Source organism: Scylla paramamosain, chromosome 1 (genome assembly GCF_035594125.1).
Source record: "Scylla paramamosain isolate STU-SP2022 chromosome 1, ASM3559412v1, whole genome shotgun sequence".
In the NCBI taxonomy this organism is placed as follows: Eukaryota; Metazoa; Arthropoda; class Malacostraca; order Decapoda; family Portunidae; genus Scylla; species Scylla paramamosain.
Window position 1 is genome coordinate 27,236,021 of NC_087151.1, and position 22,500 is coordinate 27,258,520.

At 50.8% G+C, this 22,500-nt stretch overlaps 1 protein-coding gene across 6 annotated transcripts in view; it reads right to left on the bottom strand.

Annotated features, from left to right (window-relative positions):
* The window catches only part of LOC135102404 (uncharacterized), a 198,364-nt gene that overhangs the window by 85,341 nt on the left and 90,523 nt on the right, over positions 1–22,500 (bottom strand). For all 6 annotated transcript variants that reach the window (XM_064007653.1, XM_064007631.1, XM_064007643.1 and 3 more), the window contains one exon: positions 1,005–9,719. In XM_064007653.1, the coding sequence (XP_063863723.1) occupies positions 1,005–9,719 (8,715 nt within the window). The remainder of the gene's footprint in view (positions 1–1,004; positions 9,720–22,500) is intronic.

Genomic DNA, 22,500 nt, shown 5'->3' on the forward strand with positions numbered 1-22,500 from the left:
CCGCAGTGACCTCGGTGAGCGTGGCGAATGGCAAAGATTCCCATGCATCACACATCTGACTGAGCTAATGACGTGAATTTTGCCCTACTCTCTCTCTCTCTCATAGTAAATCCCCTAGTCTGATCGAGGCAGTGACGGTCCATCCCGCCAGCCCACCGTGGCTCGTGGGTCGAATGCACGCAAGTGAACCAACTTTTCTCTCCCTCGGCTAGATAACGGGAGAAGTAAGTCTGCGTCTTATGCTGTCGTGGGAGGTGGTCGGTGGCGGCCCCCAGACTCCCCGCTCACCACGGAGGGGCGAGCAGGCAGACCAGGAGACCGAGAGAAGCACAGCCACGCCAAGCAACACCAACACTTCCCAGCGCTACGCCAATGCTATTACTTCAGTTGTCAGCCGTAATTTTACCGTGTGTGTGTGTGTGTGTGTGTGTGTGTGTGTGTATTGGTGACCCCCGTGGGCGTTACACTACAGTAAACCTAATCACAGCGCAGTAAAGTGCTGTTACACAAGCATTTGTTGTCATGGCAGCTTTGCAAAAGACGTCAAAAATGTCAGTTTTAAACAATATCATACTGTTGCGTTTGGTTTCATAGAAAAAAAAAGTTATCACCAAAGTTGTGTTGAGTGTTCCGGCGACAAACCCTCCCTGACGTTCCCTGTACACTGTTCCTGCTGCAGCCACGAACACTTCCCTCTCGGTGAGGCAAAGTTGAAATTTACATCACCCTTTGTTGTCTGTTAATTATTGCAAGTCACACATGTAATTTCGTAATCGCAGTTTTCTTTGTCCCATTTTTACTTCCTTTAAAACCACCACGAAAACATTCTTCCGTGTAGTACTTTCCAGTGAACACTGTCAGGAGCCTCCCGCCCACTCCATGTACAGATGACGTCACGAGGTGAGGCTGCGAGGTGTAGTAATAAAAAAAATAAAAAAAAAACTTAAGCTACCACCTGACCTCTGAGGTCAAGGCTGAAGATAAGGACTGTGTGTGTGTCTTACCTTGACGCGTCCAGCTGCCGAAGGTGTCCTTCCTGAAGGAGGAGAGGCCTGGGGTGGAGACGGTGCGCTTAGGAGCGGTTCCTGGGGGAGGGGGCCGGTACCCGGGAGCGTGATACCTGGCGGAGCGGGGTCCGGATGAGGGAGTGCCCACCAGCCTCTCCAGGGTGGAGGTGGGGGAGGACACTGTTGTGTGACTGGACGTAGTAACGGACGGAGGAGTTTTGTTAAGTAGAGCGAATTGAGATCGTGGGAGAGAGGCCGTGGAGGCCACTTGGGTGGGATTGGATCGAGGTAGAGTGGTGGATCGCACCTCGGGGGACATGCGATCCTTGCTGGTGTCTGGCATGGACGACCGTCTCGCGTAGCGGAAGAAATTTAACTTTTTCGGCTTTTTCTCTTCCTCTTCCTCTGGGCCTGAGGAGCCCTGGAGGGAGCCTCGAGACCCCGCATTTAAAGAGCCACGACTAGAGGCCGCCAGACTGCCTCGGCTGCTGGTGGTGAGGGAGCCCCGGCTGGAAGCGTTGAGGCGGATGTTTGAGGAACTGCTGCCGATGTGACGATCGAGTGAATCTGATGCCTTGAGTGTGGAGTCTGAGTCCAGCTGTTCGTAGCTGCTGGAGAACTCCGATGAGCGCACGCGGTCGAGCAAGTCCCCGAGCGACTCTGACCTCTCCCCGGTTGCTTTGACTTCTTCCTGGTGTATTTTCTCTAAACTCATGTGGCTTTTCGCCTTCCTTGTCTCCTGCCTCCGCGCGCTGCGGCGGGCGCGGGGCACGCCGTGGTGCTCTCGTGCATCAAACTTGTCCTCGTCGATGGTAACACTCTGCCACACTTCCACCTCGTTGTTGCTGCCTTCCGTCACGAAATACTGAATATTGGTGACGCCGCGCTCCTCCAGACTTCTCTCTGACGAGGTGCTGAGGTGGGGCCGCGCGGCGTCTGGACGGATCTGGTGACGGGGAGAATCGTGCGAGGCGAACACTGTGCGCTGACTCTCCAGGGAAGTGAAGTCCTCGGCTGAGGATCGCTCGCTAATGATAGAGAGCGGCCCGTGTCCCTGCCGCTGGCTGCGGGCCTTCGGGGTTCCTGGGTCAGACTCTGGAGACTGCTCAGTGTCAGTGGGGCTGTCCTCGGACTCAAAGCTTGTGCTAGTCAAGGAACTTTTGTCAATTGATGAGTCTGAGATGGAGTCAACAGATTTGTGCTTTCTTGGAAGGAAAAGTGGAACTTTGGGGCTGGACGTGACTGGGTGGCCGCCGCTCAGGGAGTCGTCATCACCGTTCTCGCTGCCGCCAGACACCTCGTGCATGAGCGCCACCAGCCTGTTGCCGATGTGGTGCATCACCTTGGCCAGCAGGGGAGGAGAGGCGCCCTGAGACCCAGACCCGATGCTTCCTCGGTCACTGTCTGGCTTGAGGCGAGATATGGAAGACATGAGCCGCTGATACACAAACACTGTGTCTTTGCTGGAAGGTGACGCGTCCTCTGAACTCTCTGAGCGGGTGAGAGAGTGGGCGCTGTCAGTGTCGCTGGGCTCACGACTCTGATCAAACTTTTGAATTATTTGCTGGCAAGAAGCAGATATTTGCTCCTGAAGGTCACTTCTCATCTCAGGATCCGCCTGATCCAGCAGGGCATAAGCACCTTCCAAGTCACTACTCGTGTAATCTGAAGAGTCATACGAGTCACTCCAGGTATCCTCTGAGCTCAGGTACTCCACTATCTCCTTCACCTGCTCGTCGTTGATGCCTGGCACTGTCTTCATGAGGTTGGTGAGCTTGGCCTCGAACGCCAGCAGCTGAGGCGGCTTAACTCGCTGTCCCTTCGGCGCCTCGCGGTTGTTGCTGATCATGGTCTTGAAGAAGGCACGCATCTTGTTCATCATCATGTTGGTCTCCTCATCAGAGCTCCAGTTGTTGAAGGAATCCTTGCGGCATATCTTGCTCCTCATCTTGTCGGGACAGAAGGGCGTCAGGTCCACGGAGGAGCCTGTGCTGGACCTGGATACCTTCCCGTCTCCACTGCTTCGCTCCTCCGTCTCAGATTTGTTATTATTGCTGTCATTGTCGAAGCTGTCACCTTTATGTTCCCCGCCTTTACTGGACGCAACCTGCAGGCTGTCAATCCTCTTTGAAGAGCCCTCCCCGTCATCAACACTGGACTCGGAAGAGGAGCGGCCCTTCTGGTCCCTGGTGTCCTCAGGCTTGTCCTTCAGTAGGTCATCTGAGCTGCCGATGAACCCACTGTCTCTACTTTGGTATTTCCGGTCAGACAGGTCACCTTCTTTCTCCATCCTCTCGTCACCTCTCTCTCGCAAGTCCTTATCGAAATCTATTGTCACACGCTTCGTCACCTTCTCCCCGTCGTGCATCAGTGACTTCAGCGCTTCGGCATTCTTCAGCTCACACAGTTCCTCTTTCTGCTCCATGTCGTGTTGCTGCTCCACCACTTTGAGCTCGCTTTTATCACTGTCTGATTTTTTGTCAGAGTATTCTCCTGAATTCTTCTTCTTTTTTCTCCTCTTTATGGTGTCAAATTGTCCATCTCCCTTGTCAAAGGCTGTCTCCTCAGACTCAGTGGACGCCTCGTCCTCGCCGCTCACCATCGTCCTGTCCACGTCGTCCCCTTCAGAGTGATGGGAGCCGTCGCTGGGCGCTCCGTCGTACCTGTCGCCGCCGCCCACCAGGCATCTGTTGGCCACTCCAGTACGGAATCCTCTCGGTCGCCTCATAACAACTTTTTTCCGCGGCTGTTCTGGGCTGGGAGAACCCTCAGAGTCACTGCCCACAGAGCCACTTTCGTCCGTGTGCAGCTCAGAGTCTTCTCCCATGGACCTAATGGAAGACTGCCGCTTAAACATGAACTCTGTTAGAAAATATTTTTCCAGCCTCGAGGACGCGAGCTCTGCTGGGTCTGCTTCCTCATCGTACTTATCAATGTCCACGCCCTCACTAAAGATGGAGCTGGAGGTCTCTGAGAAGGTGTCGCTGTACTCACTCTCCTCATTGGCGTATTTCTTGGACTCGGCGGGGCCATTGCCCAACCCAAAGTAAAAGTACTTCTCTAACTCTGAGGGGTCAGCCTGCAAAGACTCCTCCTCCCTGGGCTTCCTCTCGTAGTCACTCTCCTCGCAGCTTTCCTCAATGATGGTGTGCAGAGTGAAGTCAATGGCTCTGTTGTAGTAACCTCGAAGCTCATCCTCCCTGTCACAGGCTTCATCACCAGAAGACTCGCTGTAGTTAGATTCGCTGTTAAGAGATTCACCATCCTCTATTGAATCAAATCGACCTTCAACTTCACGATCCATATAAATGTCTTCTCCGTCAAACTCATCTCCCTCGATAAAACTCTGATTCGTTTCGTCAAAGGAGACGTCCTCATCAAACTCCACCTCATCAGGGAAGGACACCGCCCTGTCTCCCTCCTCCCACGAGTCACACTCCTGCGGATGGCTGATGTATTCCTCGCTAATGTCGATGCCATGATGTTCCTCGTAGGCCAGCAGGTCTCCCTCAGAGTGGTCTGGGGTCTGGGCAGGGCTTGTTGGACTCGCTGTGTGCGGGGACTCCACAGCCTCTGGACGGTCGATTTTCCTTCGACGGATCTCAGGTGTTTTGTTGAGCCTGCGCGGAGCGTGGGGGGAGTCTGTGCCCAGCGTGAGAGTGAAGTAGTTGGCGAGGCTTGAGGAGGACTCTGTTGGCAAGAGACGGAATTGTTGTTGCCGCTCCCGCGTTGCGAGAATCATGGACTGCAGCTCGCTCACCTGACTCCTCCTGGCAGGTGAGGCGCTGCGCGAGGAGTCTGGACTCGTCACGTGCACTGACATGACGTGACCGCGCCGCACGTCACTCGTTACCTCCAGGATCGTCACGTCATTACCATCATTTTTGATGTTACGCTCCTTGTTTTGTCCCTCAGCGTCGACATCGAGGTCCTCCCCTGACTCAGCCCCTGACGAGCCTGTCACGACGATACAGGTGGGCTTGATCTGCACGTCAGAGTCGGTGGAATCTGACCTGATGTATATCCTGCCTTGCGAGGCCAGTCGGTTGCTGTGGTCGTCCTCATCCCCGACAGACACAATGGACACTAGGTTCCCCTCCTCACTGTTGTCGGAGCACTGTGACTCACTGTCGGCGCCGTGAAGGACCGAGTCAGCTGATGAGGGGCCGTCTGAATCACGCCCCTTATCGTCGTGGTCGTGGCGACGTTGTTGCTGAGCAAATCTGCGTAGCTTAGCATGCAGCTTCCCGCCCTCTACCACAGTGTCGGCGGAATCACTGGCGTCAGCATCAGACCTGTCGATGTCCGAGGAGGAGGAGACTCCGTCGGAAGAGGAGGACCGCTTGGCGCGCCGCGAGGGGACCAGAGGCGTGTGGCGAGACACTATCTCGGGAGAACGCACTCGCCGCACTGCAAACCTTGTCACTTCCTGGCCCGCGCCCTCCCTCCCCACCACGCTCACGGGGATGCTGACACCGTCGTCCTCGAGTTGGCTGTCGTGTCCTTCTGTTACGTTGATCTTAACCACATTGCCAGGGTCGTCCCCTTCCTCCTCACTCTCTCCAGCACTCGCGTGGCCAGACTCACTCGATTCCCCTTCACCACTCAGCGACGCCTTCACTTTGGTATCACCACACTCGAGGATATCATCCTTGGGCTGCTCGTTCACCTCCCCAGATGGAGCAGACTCCGCAGTCTCTCTGGTAACGATGCTTTCACTGTGGGGAGCGACGGGTGACGCGTGCGGGCCCGCGTGCGAGTCATGAGTTACTGCCGTGTGGCCGCCGTTGAGAGCAGAACCGCTGTGTTCCACTTGCTCACTTCCGGTGTCGGCACTCGTGCCAGTAGATTCGGAACTCTTACCCGGCCCCACCGCAGCCACTGCCTTACTTTCAGCACCAGACTCCAGCCCTTCACTTTCTCCCAGGAATAGTTCTTCACTCTCACTTGGGTACCCGGGCACGCTCGACCCTTGAGACGGGGTACCCTTTCCCTCTTCCTCCTTTCTCTCCTCCACATCAGCACCATCGGTTTCTCCATCAAGTCCTAAGGGCGTCTCGGGCGGTTGTTTGTCGTCTTCGGGGATGACAGGAGTCTCTCCTGATGGTGGAGCGTCTTGTGCGTTCTCTTCTTTAATGGGGGACTGAAGTGTTTCTTTCTCCGTGCTCGGATCTAACTCCTGCTGGGCCGCTTCAGGGCTCGACACTGGTTGTTCCTTTCTCTCTTGAGCAGCGGCGGCCTCGGAGCTCAGTGCTCTATCAGCTGTTACTGCTGACTCCTGGCAAGTTGTCGCTGCTTCAGTTGTAACCACAGTCTCATCGGTTTGTTCAAAATCGGCTGTGGCCACTAACTCAACTTCATCTTCCTTCACGGGATTTGTATCCTCCGCCCTTGGCGCAGTGTCAGGTTGTGCAGCTGTTTCAGGCATCACAGCTGGTGCCTCGGGGCTGGCAGTGGCCTCGCTCTTAGCTCCTCCCTCATCACTACTCACTACGTTATTCAGCACCAAACTTTCCGCCTCGCCCACACTCCCACAGTCATCACACTTATTTTCATCACTACACTTTTGAATTTCCTCACTTAAAACAACTTCCACTACCTCACATGAATCACACTTTTCTTGCACCGTTTCACTAGTCCTTCCTGCACACACTTCCTCCCCGACACAGGCCGCACCGCCGTCACCGCCACCCGCTGCCAGCACACCTGAGGCTTCCCCACTCCCTCCCTCACTCGGGTCTGCCTCGCCGGCCTGCACGGAGCTGCTAACACACTCGCTCTCACTCTCCGTTTTTTCACTAGAACATTTTTCAACACCATCAGTCTTATCCACTCTACCCTCCTCCTGTGTATCCTGGACCGCCTGGGGGACAGGGAAGGCCTCCTCTCCCTTCCTCTCCTGTTCACTTTCCGCCAGAATAACAGTGTCGTTCAATGTGAGATCACAGACTTGTTGATTTATGGCCTCCACCGCCAGTTCGTCCTCCTCTCCCTCACTCAGGTCCTCCTCGCCGAAACCAACTTCCTCCACTACCTCGAGGCTCACGTCAGGGTTCACAGCCTCCACAGGGTGCTGCTCCTCGCCGGCCGCTGCACAGGCCGCAAGTTCCCTGGGAGAGTCTGTGTCAGATTTAGCAAACTCTGAGTCAGATGAAGATGACCTGGTGAGGTTGTACTTTTTACTGACGTGCTTATCCTCGTCGGTGTCACTGTCACCTGACGATGAGGACGAGTCACTGTCCATTTCTGTCGCCTGAAAGATTCCTGGGACAGCCTCGTCTTCCGCGGTGCTGTGCCCCGCCTCACTTCCGCTATCTCCGTCCTCGCGGGTGATGTTGTAGCTGCGAGAAACATGCACGTCCTCGTCCGTGTCCTCCCCCTCACTTGTGCTACTCGAGTGTGAGTGTGACTCCACGCCCTTCTCAAAGCGAAGGAAGAAGGGCGAGGAGGAAGGAGAGCTGGAGGCGGGGGTCTGGGACGCATCCTCCACCTGGATTACTCTCTCATGGGCGTCGAGGTCTCCGTTTCCTGCAGGATGGAGCTCCTCCTGGCCAAAGACAACTTGCGGAGGGCGTGCAGCGCTCATGGTTGTGGTGGAGGAGGGCTGGGGCGGTGGTGGCGGCGGGCGTGTGCTGGGAAGTGAGTGCGTGGTGTTGGCTGCTGCTATGCGGGGGGACCAAGACGCCTTCTCCTTCCCCCCTCCTCGGCCGCCATGCTCCCCGCTGCCCTCTGTTTCTAATACACAGATTCCACCATCTTCACGGTCATTTTTCGCCTTCACTTTCCTCCCTACACACTCTGCACGTTCACTACCTTCGTCTTTGTACTCGAAATCACTCGCAGACTCCCCCCCGAGATCACTACTGACACAGGAACTGTTCTCCGCGAGCCTCTCATCCGTCTCCGAGTCGGACGGGTGCGCGACTGAGGTCTCGCGACTGAGCGTGAGGTGCAGGTGGAAGGTAGGGGGGTGCGGCAGCTGGGGGGAGAGCGGCTTTACCCCCTCTCGCCCCCGGCCCCCTCCTCCCCCACCATCCTCAACACTAACACCGCCGTCACCTCCACCTCTGCCACGGGACGCGGTGTATCCTTGCGGGCTGCGCTGTGTATCCTTCGTTACTGCCGGCGGTGCAGCACCCTGTGTGGCAGGAGAGCGGCGCGAGGACGCCCGCAGCGGTCTGGCGGGAGGAGGTGGAGGAGGAGGAGTGTGTTCCTGGAGCTTGGGGGAGAGCGGCTCCTCCTCACAAGTGGAGGTGAGCACAGCTGGGTCTGGGTCAGTCTGTATACAAATATCCCGGCTAAACTTGCGCACAGATGCACCCGCCGCTGCTGGCGCGGCCCTCACACTGGTGTCGGCCCCGCGAGCCTCCCTGGTTGGCTTGGCTCTCCGCTGATATGATAAGCGAGATAAGGGAGTGGGAGGAGCGTCGGTAGCGGGGCGCGGGCGGTGTTGCGTGTACGGGCGGCCGCGACCAGCCCCGGCGGAGCCTGGGTTGACACCATAGTAATTTTGTATTTCCGTTAGGACTCTTTTACGATATTCTCGAAGAGCAGGAGAGTCGTGATGACTGCCCTCCTCGCACGCTTGGCCGTGGCAAGGTAACTCGCTCCCTGGGCGTTCAGCAGCGGTGCGAGTGGAGTTGTTCTGCCTGAACCAACGCCCGCCGGTGACAGCACTGAGAGCAGGTTCTGTAGGGGTGAAGGCGCCCATCAGAGCCGCCTGGAGAGCTTGGGCCTCTGCCTGAACCACCTCTGTCTGGAGCAGCATAGCGTGGATGTCCTTGGTGTCCATGGCACTGAGGGGCACCAGTAGAGCCTGGGGTGGCACCGGCGTGGTGGCCGTGTCGTCTGTCTCCGGACTCTCCGTGCTCACCCCGCTGTCGTGGCGGAGGTGAGAGGGAGAGCTGGCGGGGGACGGCACTCGCAGCGACAGTTCAGCTTCGCTGTCTTCCCCTTCAGAGCCTCCGCCACTCAGGTACTCGCCATCCGTCATGACGCTGGCGTCCACGCGAGCTGGGGCAGTGGCGCGGGGAGCGGTGCCCCTCGACTTCCGCTGCCGGCCAGCCTGAGACTCGAAGTAATCCCAGTCACTCTCATCAATAAAGCCAGAGTTGTCAGAGTCATTGACGGCGCTCGACACACGCCGGGAAGGTGAGCCCGAGGTGTCAGAGTCTATGGAAGAATTGAGTTCAGAGTCCTTGGAGGAGTCTGAGCTGATGAAGACCAGCTTATAGTCATCGCCCTCCGGCTGTATTTTTTCGGCGTCGAGAACAATGTCTGAAGCGGTGTCGGAGTGGCGATGTGATGAGGAATTGTCAGAGTGTCGGCCAGACGACCGGTCGTCAAACTCCAGCTTGGTGGTGCCGTCACTGGCGTCGCTGGGCGAGCTGGCGGGGCGGCGCTCCTTGGGACGACGCTCCAAGATAACTCTGCGGCCAGAGTGGGAGGAATCTTTGGAGGGACTAGACGGACGCTTGAGGTGTTCGCCGTGCAGCAGCTGGTGCTTCTTAGGCATCATGTTTTCTACCGTCATCTGTATCCCCTTTTCCAGTTCTCTAACGTAGCGGGCAACCTGGCCGGAGAGGGCGTCTTTGCACAGTAGTGAAGGGCTGTCCTCGTCCACCTTGCCTGAACCCACCTGAAAGGACCGGCTTCGTCTCACCCCCGCCTGGTTATGGGAGGGCTTCTTCGGCCGACCCGTCGTGGCGTAGCCTTGTGGGGACAAAAAAAAACTGAGGTGACTTAACTGTCTTCGTGGGTGAGAGGCGAGAATGCATGCAGGACTTTGGAAGGCTTGTGTCAGTGTGTTTCTTGACGTGCAGGACACAGGATGACTCGGGTGGCTTGATGCGTGGCGGGCGAGGGTCAGGCAGGCTTGGGTTAGTAAGGAGCGTGGTGAGCGAGGATGAGGGTTTGCGTTAGTAGTGCTTGGCGTACGAGAATATACAGAGGATTGAGTTAGTCACATGCTCTTGAAGTAACAGATTTCTCAGCAGCTAGCCACAAGGAGTCACATGCACTACTACAATAAGGTATTACTCTATCCCAGGAAGGCACACCAGCACCAAGGTGACTGCACTGTGGAGATGGTGTCGCCAATAAAAGTGTAACAGTAATGTTAAGTAAACGAAGGTGGGAAGCAAACAGGTTAATATAAAATTCATGCATCTAGTGACGCCTGCTGCTTGTGCCCAGTGAGTACACCAACACCCCAGCCTGGGAGGACTGCCGAGGCCCATATTTGGCAGACAAACGAGCCACATGAGGAGGTCGCTCAAGCTAAGAGTTTTATGCTGAAGAGGAAGCAAGACGAGACTATAGGTATCACGCTAAGCTCTCTGACAAGTCTGAGTGCTGTGGACGCCGGTACCTCAGCCAGATCACTGCGTAACACCAACACAGACGATATCGGCACCCTAACCTAACATCTAACAACCAAAAGCACTTCCCACTACTATCACTTGTCCCTCGGTGCTAACAAACCAACTTCCCCGTCCCATCCACCCTTGTCCTCCATTCCACCACCACCACCACTGCCACAAAACAGCACAAGACACCCCTGCACATACAGCACTCCCTCTGAGACCACCACAACCACCACCCCACCGCCGCCAGAGGGGTGGGGGTGCGGGTCGTGGGCGGGCATAATGTCCGGGAGGCGGGAGGCGCGGCACCGGATTAGTAAACAAGGAAAACAGGTGACGTAATACTGCCCGCACCTGTCTTTGCATTAACATGAACCACAACTGATAACTAAGTGTGACGTGGAGACCTTTAGAGAGAGAGAGAGAGAGAGAGAGAGAGAGAGAGAGAGAGAGAGAGAGAGAGAGAGAGAGAGTTACTACTAATTGTCTGGTGTTCTTTCAGTACTCTATATAATCAACACCCACAGTAGCACGTCGAGCCACAGAGCACCCCCCCCACACCGCTCCCTCAAGGCGACCACCACTGCATGCTGCCCCAACACTAAACAGTCCTGAACCTCAGCATGTCTGCGGCAAACAGAAACCACCGCCTAACAACACTGCGGCGATACAAGCCTTGCAGAAGAGGGAAGAGGATCAAAGGAACGAAAGCACAGGATAAAAAATAAAATACTTGACTCTGGCTATCAGGAAGAACTGTAAACTAAGAGTGTGTTTTCACGTGCCCCCTAACACTTATGTAGCTTTGAGGAGAATTGTAATGGTGTTGCGTTGTGACATGAGTGACTGAAGTGTGTCGCAAGTGTACACAGGTGCCCCAGATGAGTTCGGAATGTTACAGGTGTTGCAAGGCTCTACAGACGAGTTTAGAGAGTGTGCCGAGGATTCAGGTGAGACGAACACATAGAAAGCATCCAGTCCACCCGTCCTTCACCTCCTGCTTCTCATCTCCTCCTCCTTATCCTCCTCCAACTCATCCATCTCCTCTTACTTTACTGTCCTATTCCTTCTCTACCTCCATCTCCTATTACCTACTTAAATCTCTCACTTTAGATTGAATAGTATACCTGCTGACCCACGAGCCGGCTAATCTGTTCCTCTCTTTTACTCCTTTGTATTCCATGTATCTATCCCCACCAGCCAACCCTCACCATGCTACAGCGGTACTACAAAATGGTAAGGAGGCAACACTAACACTATGAGAAACCGCATCCCATCCTGCGTCCCATCCACACTCTTTCCACGTCAGCACGAGGCACGTTGTTAGTAGGGCGAGATAGAGAGTGAGGAAGGGAGAGCAAGAGAGAGTTACGAGCGCCCTTAGCGGGACTGACCGGCGCCCGAGATGGAATGCCAGAGTGCCAGATGAGTCAGGTTATCATGCTCGGGAGTCAGCGAGAAGGATACTCAGACAGGATGTTATTGGCGAGACGCTTGCATAGAGAGAAACGCCGCCTTGGTACATCAGTCTATTGAACCTGCCCCACTCACTTCCACTGTAGTTTTCCCTCGTCAGTCTTTACTTTACTGTTAATATCATTGCAATTGTACATCACTGATAGGTTAAAAAATACAGGGACTGCCACGTGTCGCCCTGATGGCCTCTTGCAGCTTCCCTTATTTTTTTATGCTTGCTTGAAATCGAGGGAAGCCAAGTACAGTGGAAGTGGTGCTGGTTTAAAAGATTTAATGGTAGTAGGTGGTGTTAGTTATTATAGAATGCAGTTATGGTGGGTGTTACTAGACTATGCAGCGTTATTAGACCAATGCAGCAGTCATGGCAGCAGCTGTTAGTTACTATACATAATGCAGCAGTCATGGTGATGGAAGTGATAATGAGGGTATATATGCATGTATGTATTTATGTATGTATGTATGTATATATTTATGTATGTATGTATATTTACATGGGAGAGGTGAGGAAACAGTGCATGGTGACAACAATGGAAACAGTAATGACAATAGTGGGAAAAAAATAATTACACAGGACAAAGAATAGCAGTAGTGATAATAATAATAATAATAATAAAAATAATAATAATAATAATAATAATAATAATAATAATAACAATAATAATGGTAATAGTAACAGTAACACTAACCACCCACCTTCATCCCGGGCTGGCTGCAACACAACACACAGCAGGAGATTAAACACACTTGTGAGAGAAAAACAACGACAAAAAAAAAAAAATAAATAAATAAATAAAATATAAAAAAAGGTACATTGACCTCTATTGAAGCTAAAACACAGAGGTGATAAGAATACACAAATCAGGTGATACTGGTGGTGGTGATAGTGGTGGTGGTAGTCCTCTTTGTGTGTGTGTGTGTGTGTGTGTGTGTGTGTGTGTGTGTGTGTGTGTGTGTGTGTGTGTGTGTGTGTGTGTGTGTGTGTGTGTGTGTGTGTGTAAGCTCAATGGCCGGCAGCTGTCGTACACATGTGTGAGCGCGCCATAATTACGTACACTGAAAACGCAACGCACGTGTGGAGCTATTTAGAAAGAGAGAGAGAGAGAGAGAGAGAGAGAGAGAGAGAGAGAGAGAGAGAGAGAGAGAGAGAGAGAGAGAGAGAGAGAGAGCCAGCAAGCCATACGATTACATATCATATCCTCTGTTTTCTATGATGCCTTATAAACGACGCACGCACGCACGCACGCACGCACACACACACACACACACACACACACACACACACACACACACACACACACACACGCCCACGTTCGCCTAACGGTTGCACGATCGCTTAATTTCCTGTGTATTTCCCAACCTCACCTGTGTCTGCGCGTCATCCTCCTTCTCCTTCTTCTCGTCCTAATCCTCCACGTCCATTTATTCATACCTCTCCTCCTCCTCATCTTCCTCATTATCATCATCATTATCATCATCATCACTTTCGTTCACTACCTCCTATTTTTTTTTGTATATTATTCCTCTTGCAATTACTACTACTACTACTACTACTACTACTACTACTACTACTACTACTACTACTACTACTACTACTACTACCACTACTACTACAGTCAATCTTCAGGTCCTCCTTTCATTATTTTTTTTTCTCCTCTCCTCTTCTCCTCATCCTTCTCCTTATCCTTGTTGCACACTCTTGCTTGGTCCTCCTCCTCCTCCTCCTCCTCCTCCTCCTCCTCCTCCTCCTCCTCCTCCTCCTCCTCCTCCTCCCATCCCCTGACTTCCTGCATTTTCTCCCCATGCCTCGTCCTCAACTTTACTTCCATACGTGCGCAAGGTGAAGGAGTCGTGTTCTCTTTTATCCTTATTTGCGCCGGATTTCCAGTCAGGTCAAAATATAATGTAATGTGTGTGTGTGTGTGTGTGTGTGTGTGTGTGTGTGTGTGTGTGTGTGTGTGTGTGTGTGTGTGTGTGTGTGTGTGTGAGTTTTATCTCCTCCCTCCTCCTCCGTCCTCCTGGCGCCGTCCTTTTTGTTTTCGTGTTTTTTTTTTTTATGTGTTTGTTCCGTTTATTTTATCTTTGTTTTGGTTTTATAATGTTTCTTTCTTTCTTTATTTATTTATTTATTTATTCTGTTTTTTTTTTAGTTCGTTTTCTTCTAGTTTTTGCTTTTTTTCTTCCTTTCTGCATTTATTTTTTTCTTTTCTTTCTTTCTGTTCGTTTCCTTCTCGTCCTTGTTCTTTCTTTCTTTTTCTTGTCTCTCTTCCCTTCTTCTTCTTCTTTTCATTTATACGTCTTCTTTCAATAAACCCCTTTTCTTTTATATTCGTACAGTTTCTATCTCTATTTTTCATACTCAATGTTACTGTATATCCTTCAACATGTCTTTCCCTTTCAACACACACACACACACACACACACACACACACACACACACACACACACACACACACACACACACACACAGAAGTAAAGCTGTTGACAAAGCGGCTGTCATCTTGGGTCGCCACGGGATGAATGCGAGATAAGAGCTAGAGGCTTGTGGTGCCCCTCGATCTGCCTCCCCCCTGGCGGTCTCTGTGCATTGCCTTCCGCGTGTAAACCTCTTAACGTGCGAAGAACCGGCCCGTCTATTTTTATTCCTTCGAGTCTGTCTTTACTCTCTCTCTCTCTCTCTCTCTCTCTCTCTCTCTCTCTCTCTCTCTCTCTCTAAAGGATAGGGCGCAGCAGCAGTGGAGGAGAGGACGTGATGTGAGTGGACAGTGAGGGAGTGGATAGGGAGAGGCAAGGGAGGGGGACGGGATGATGTAGGTGGGCGGGTGTTGTGGTAGGGAGGGGGACGGGATGGTGTGGGTGGGCGAGTGTGGGTGGCGGGGCAGGACGTGGTGTGGCGGAGCAATTAAGGTAAGGACGGAGGTCAGCAGGTAATACTCATGAGGGAATACCAGCCAGTGATTGCCTCCAGCCTTCCTGCATGGCTGCCGACCGTCCCACGCTGCCGCCAGGTGACTTGTAGCCTGCCATAACCTGATCTAACTACACGTGACGGAACCTAACCTAACCGAGCATAAACATACTATAACCCAACCTATTTTAACCTGACAATCTAAGCTAACCAAGCATAACAAGGCATAACCTAATCTAACTAGACGTGACGCAACCTAAGCTCATCTAACCTAACCCAACCTATTCTAACCCAACAACCTAACTTAACTAACCTAGCCTAAGCTAACCCAACCTAACACAGCATGACATAACCTAATAAAACTAGATGTGACATAACCTAACTTAAAACTAACAATATAGTTGAAGAGACAAACTTTTAAGAGTGTCTTTACGGTTCTAGTGTCAGATTAACAAGATATCTACATTATTAACAGGAAAAACACTCTTGAGAACCCGGCTGATCATCTCTGTGGCCTTTAAAAATAGTCGTGGTGGGAGAGCAAAGCCTTTCAGAATACGAGCCATGTATAACGACCACAACTACGAATACACAACGAAAGAAAAGGAAACAAGCACTTGTCACTGTCTTCACCGCGTCCAGGCAGCAGTGAAGGCATGAGTGGTGACGTACAGCAAGGAGACGACCCACGAGCCAATGAGAAGCGCCGAAATTCTTCTATGACGTAATATCCCACAAAAACCAACCAATGGCCAGCGCCGGCGACCCTGAGTGACGTGGACGAAAATTTTCCCTCACGCGCGCTATTCTCCCTCCCCCGGCCTGACAAGTTCCGCCTCCGTAAAGGTCTGTCTGTCCTAGTCTCTGTGTGTGGTGTGTGTGTGTGTGTGTGTGTGTGTGTGTGTGTGTGTTGCGACTTGTGTTTTAATATGTCAGGGTGAGTGTGATAACAGAGAGAGAGAGAGAGAGAGAGAGAGAGAGAGAGAGAGAGAGAGAGAGAGAGAGAGAGAGAGAGAGAGAGAGAGAGAGAGAGAGGAGGTTTTACGTCAACTGCCCTGGTGCGTTTCCCTATTTCCTTCAGTACGAAATCTTCCTAAAATCGTCTCAGTACTTTCTCTTATGTCTAATGTTTAAATAAATAGAGAGAGAGAGAGAGAGAGAGAGAGAGAGAGAGAGAGAGAGAGAGAGAGAGAGAGAGAGAGAGAGAGAGAGAGAGAGAGAGCCCTATACACAGCCTTGAGTACAAACCCCCTGAAACCACTGCAAGCTACATTAATAATCTGGGGTGGTGACGTCATATTCCCCCCAAAAGGATAAACAAAGACTGGGTGACAATAACAGACCAAGGGGACAAAACAAATAAAAACAATCATAACTCTGTTTCTTGAAATACAAAATACCCTAAATAAAAATAAAAAAAAAGAAAAATTTCAGTATGTTTAAGCGACGTTACGTAAGGCGCGGAACAGTATAGGCCTCACCACCACCATCACCACCACCACCACCACCACCACCGCAGCAGTAGTACATCAGTCCTGACCTTAACTAGCACCGTCGTCACTTGTTTTTGCGTTGCTTCAGCTGCGGAAACTTGTCGGTGCACTGAGCTGGCGGTGGGGGGGCGGATAGGGGAGTGAGGGGCGAGGCAGAGTTGGGGGGATAAGTTGGTGGTGGTGGTGGTGGTGGTGGTGGTAGTAGAATGAAAAGAAAAAGAACCAGAAAAAGGAAAAGAGGAAAAAGGAGAATGAGAAGAAAAACAAGGAGATGAAGAAACAAGAAGGAAGGGGAAGAGGGATAAGAAGAAAATAGAAGAAGAAACAGTAGTAGTAGTAATAGTAGCAGTAGCAGCAACAGCAGAATTAGTAATAAAGGGACATGATACAACGGTACAAGTTAAAATTACATGTTTTCAAGAGAAGGAGAGGGCGGCGCGCTTGGGACCCTTTGTAGTTGTAAGTTATGTGTATGTGTGTGTGTGTGTGTGTGTGTGTGTGTGTGTGAGAGTGAAGGTTACGTGAGGGGAAGGGAGGGTGGGAGGGACGGAGAGGGAAGAGGGAATGTGGGGCTGAATTGGTAAACACTCAAGATTTTACTGGACATTTCCAAACTTATAGGACTCTGTGTCACATTACAGAGTTGAGGAGGAGGAGGAGGAGGAGGAGGAGGAGGAGGAGGAGGAGGAGGAGGAGGAGGAGAAGAAGAAGAAGAAGAAGAAGAAGAAGAAGAAGAAGAAGAAGAAGAAGAAGAAGAAGAAGAAGAAGAAGAAGAAGAAGAAGAAGAAGAAAAAGACCGACTGAGAAAAGTATCAGAGAGAGAGAGAGAGAGAGAGAGAGAGAGAGAGAGAGAGAGAGAGAGAGAGAGAGAGAGAGAGGATGTGAGTACAGTACAAAGATGACACCCAAGTGAAAACCGGCAGATGTTCGAGGCAGAAAGGAAGGAAGGAAGGAAGGGAGAGGAAGGGAGAGGGAAGAAAGAGAAGGAGGGAGGGAGAGGGAAGAAAGGGAAAGAGGAAGGGGCAAACGTAAGGGGCAGAGCAGGACAAAGAGGTCGGAAAATAGGAGAGAGAGAGAGAGAGAGAGAGAGAGAGAGAGAGAGAGAGAGAGAGAGAGAGAGAGAGAGAGGTGCCCAGTTTCTCCTCGTGAGACACCACAGCCACCACTTTCACTCTCGTTCACCCTCAACCTAACTCGACCAGTCGCTCTCTCTCTCTCTCTCTCTCTCTCTCTCTCTCTCTCTCTCTCTCTCTCTCTCTCTCTAAGCACCGCGATTTCATAACCCTTCCCTCCTGAACTCTCGGCATTTTTCTTTAACATTTCCATCATCAGCCACACGCAGCCTTCAGTACCACCACCACACCACCTCCACCACCACCACCACCACCACCACCAACACCACTAACACCGTCACTATTTTCTGCCCACTGGTGTTGTTATTATCATTCCTCCTCGTGTCGCTTTTCCATCTCAGTTCACAGTATAGGCTTCGTGTTTAGTTAGGTCAGTACTACTTTAAGTTCTCTCTCTCTCTCTCTCTCTCTCTCTCTCTCTCTCTCTCTCTCTCTCTCTCTCTCTCTCTCTCTCTCTCTCTCTTGATAAGGGCTGTTTTCAAAGGCCACAAGGATGATTATTATAGTCGGGTTGTCATAAGTGTTGTTGTTGTTGTGTTTTTACCTGTTAATGGAGTGGAATCTTGTTTAAACTTTCGCTTGGATAATGAAAACACCCTTGAAAATTCCAATAATTGCCACTACACCTTCCCCCCATATCTCTCTCTCTCTCTCTCTCTCTCTCTCTCTCTCTCTCTCTCTCTCTCTCTCTCTCTCTCTCTCTCTCTCTCTCTCTATGTCTATTTTTGTCTGTCTCTGTGTGTCTGCCTGTCTCTTTGTTTGCATGTCTGTTTGTCTGTCTTTCCGTTTGCTTATTTGTTTGTCTGTCTGTCTGTCTGTCTGTCTGTCTGTCTGTCTCTCTCTCTCTCTCTCTCTCTCTCATAAATAACTGCATAAACGCAAACAATCATCACTCCCCCCCCTCACACACACACACACACGTACCGCCACCACCCAGCCAACTGTAGCCAAACCTAGCGAGGCACCAGCAGGCAGACCGAGGCGATGGAGGCTGTAGTATATGTATCTCAATCAGTAACACCCCCCCCACACGACGGACCTCCGAGGCTGTACATGCTCGTGCCTAAATCACATTGGCGTCGAGAGGCGGAGTGGTAGGGCGAGAGTCTGAGGGGTGACGGACGGAGGGAGAGACAGAGAGAGACGGAGGGAGAGTAGATGGAAGAAGCAATGATACGGAGCCAGCGAAGGACAAAAAAAAGATGAAAAGGATGGGTATAAATGAAGCCAGGAGAGAGAGAGAGAGAGAGAGAGAGAGAGAGAGAGAGAGAGAGAGAGAGAGAGAGAGAGAGAGAGAGAGAGAGAGAGAGAGAAATGAATGAATGAATGGAAGCGAATGAAAGATATTAAAAAAATAAGGAAAGATGATAAAAGAAAAAAAAAGAAAGACAAGCTCAGGAAAAGAGAAAAGAAAACAAAACAAAACAAATATTTAAAAAAATACTGAAGAAGGGAAAAAATAAAAAAAAAAAACAATAAATAACGCACCGGTACAATACGCACGAGCACGACGAAGGAACAGGAAGCCATAATGATCACCAGGTAATAATGAGCGGCGGCAACAGGTGAGAAGGACAACCCGAGAGAGAAAGACATACAAATTACACAGGTGAGTCACGAGGCGCCACGTCACACCTGAACACACCTCAACCGTCAGAGAGAGAGAGAGAGAGAGAGAGAGAGAGAGAGAGAGAGAGAGAGAGAGAGAGAGAGAGAGTATTCAAATCATTGACTTCATCATTCATATTTGTTCGTCTCGTCACAGTCTCTAGTCAGTGTGTGTGTGTGTGTGTGTGTGTGTGTGTGTGTGTGTGTGTGTGTGTGTGTGTGTGTGTGTGTGTGTGTGTGTGTGTGTGTGTGTGTGTGTGTGTGTGTGTGTGTGTGTGTGTGTGTGTGTGTGTGTGTGTGTGTGTGTGTGTGTGTGTGTGTATCTCCGTATAAAACAACATTAATCAGTCCTGCTTCGTCTTTTATAAACGTGCAAATGGGAAGGAAACTTAAAATCTACAGTTCTTAGCACCAATAAACCTAATTTGAGGGAGCCAGAATGAAGCAGTCATGTGGAGGTGCTGTGGGGGAGGGCAGGAGCGGGAGGACGGCGGCGTGGTTACAGCAAGGTGGAGGGCAAAGGTGCGGCGGGGTGGACTTGGTCAGCAGGGGCGGGCAGGCTGGGGAGCAGAGGGGGCGGTGTGGTGATTGCACAATGGGGAGGGAGGCGGCGGCGAGGAGTCTATAGCCCCGGGGTGTGGACAGGGAGAGGCAAGCAGGCGTATGCTGGTCATGCCCCGTGTTATTAAACGCTACGGGTTCTCATCAGTATTTTGAAAGGCCACACGGAGGACTAGTCGGTGTTTTTTTTTCCCACGGGTGATGCAGAGTCCTTGTCATACTATCACTAGCATCACACACTCTTGAAAACCTAATAACATCCAGGAGAGTCTGCTGAAAGTTGTTCAGATGAAGGAGGAAAATGTTTGTGAATACGAGTCTGTTTTAAAACGTTGCATGGCGGGAGGGTGGGGAGGGCGAGGCGCTGATCACGTCCCTTGCCTCCCTGGACCCAAACACATCAGAGACAGTTCAGTAGTCAAGGGAGGTCTGCGTCAGTATTCTGTGGGGGCAGTGTGTTAGGGTTCCTGTGTGCAACGCGGCGCCAATATTGTTAGGGCCTGGGCGGACACTCCCAGCACCATTATCTCGGCGTGGTCTGAGGTCATGCGTACTTGTTTCACTCTGATTACTTACGACGTGACGTGTTGGCTGTGCGTTCTGAAGGACATGCTACATATTAGTATAAACTCACGCTGCTTTGTGTTTACGGCGCCTCCACAAGTCAAGGGCAGCGGAGTCAGCTTTCTTGACGCAGCGCGAAACAATGCTTTGGCGATGCTTTCTGGCAGCGTCTGGGGGCTGACGCTCGCGGTAATGCATCCCTCGGCCTCGCTACTGACGCCTTGAATTCGGTTATTGCTTATGTGTTTAAATTTAGTTCGGCAAATTTTATATAGAATATATGGAGCTATACGGGACTACCTGGTTGTTCTCCTGCCTGTCTCCAGAGCCAAGAAAGGCAGCGTACAGGAGTGTCACGCGTTTCATTCCTACGAGGACAAGACACTCATGCAGCAGCAGACAACATCTGGCAGAGTCACGGGCCTCGTAACAGCTTTTCATTTGCACTGTATACTGTACAGACTAGGAATCAGGTATGATGTGTGTATTAACGTACTTTTTTTTTTTGGTCTTTGTGTGGTGTATAATTACTAAAATTATTTTCAGTATATCTCCAAAACAGTGCGCAAAGCTTCATTACTGTCTCGTATGTGGCGGTGCGTCCCTTTAACGTCACCAGCGGTCAAATAACGCGGAGTTTACTGCTCGGCACACACTGAGGCACACACTGAGGGGCGCGTGTGGGGTTTTTATTTAGCCAAGGAAAGTGAACTTGGGATGACATATTGTTATGAATATCACAATTATATAACTGTTCTCTGCTGGGGGAATACAGAGCCCTGCATCATATTGGGTAACCAAACATAACAATCACACAACGCGGAGACTTGCACCATAAAACAAAATGTATTTTCCAACGAAATCCTGAAATAGAGCTGGAAAGTTGTCTTTCTAACCACGCGGTAATTACTGGTAGACTTCCGCCCAAGACGTCACCACTTGTCACGAACACATTAGTCATGCACCCGTTTGCCTCACACTGCAGCGCCACGCAACGCCACGCGACGCAACGCCTCCTCAGAACGAGACTTTTACTGACCATTTGGGCTTACATTGATCTCTCTCTCTCTCTCTCTCTCTCTCTCTCTCTCTCTCTCTCTCTCTCTCTCTCTCTCTCTCTCTCAAATATATATATATATATATATATATATATATATATATATATATATATATATATATATATATATATATATATATATATAGATAGATAGATAGATAGATATATATATATATATATATATATATATATATATATATATATATATATATATATATATATATATATATATATATATATATATATATATATATATATATATATATTCACACGTTAAGGCAATTTCCGGGAATTACTCATCGGGCCGTAAGGTCAGAGTTTCTCTGAAATCATGATTATTCATCAAACTGTTTCCCTGGAAGTGTGAAACAGTTGGATCCAAAACTTGGCTCACGAAGAGCAACTTTCAAATGATGTAGAGCATTGATATAAAAAAAAAAAAAAAGCGTGTATCCGACTGTGTGTGTATATATATATATATATATATATATATATATATATATATATATATATATATATATATATATATATATATATATATATATATATATATATATATATATATACTCATAAGTGACCAGAATGATGAGGCAAAACTGGCGCAGGTGGAAAGTATTTTGCTGAATACTGGTGTGGCTTTCTGTGACAAGCAATGAGCAGACATGACGTCGAATAAACGCGTCATTATTTTCTGAAGATCGGCATTGAGTCAGAAAAACAAGGCCACGCCATGACGGAGCCACGCCGAGAGGTGGTGTGAAAATGTTGCACTGAGATGCGATCTGCAGCCGTCAGCGGCGAGGAGCAAGGCCGCAGTGTGAGGGGGGGCGTCAACGCTAGGGCAGGTACCCGCGCTGCCGGTTAATGGCTGAGCTTCATCTGAATGCAAGCAGAGGAATCCAGACAACCACGTCACCAGATAGTGTCTAATAAAGTTCTTATAGCCGCAGCAGGAGTGAGGCAGTCACCTCTCTGCTCCTCCTTGCAGCACACCCCGGGACGCCTTCACGCCCATCAGCCGCCCTGGACAGCCCTCACCACCCCTCACCAGCACCTCGCCTCACTCCCGCCACGCCAAGCGCCTCCAGTCAGAGTGTTGGCAGTGAATGATGGGATGGTTGTCAAACTATTCTTCACCATCACGGCCCACACTCTCATAAACAAACAAACACCCACAGAGACCGCCCCAGGGTCCCCGCCTCGTCCACCTGGCTGCCCACGCCCACCTCTTGCGTAGGCGACCACTTGTTGGATCCGAGGTGAGAAACTAAGAGACAAGGAAATACTGCCGCTGGACAGCTCACCGCTCTGAAGCAACACGGGAAAAGTCA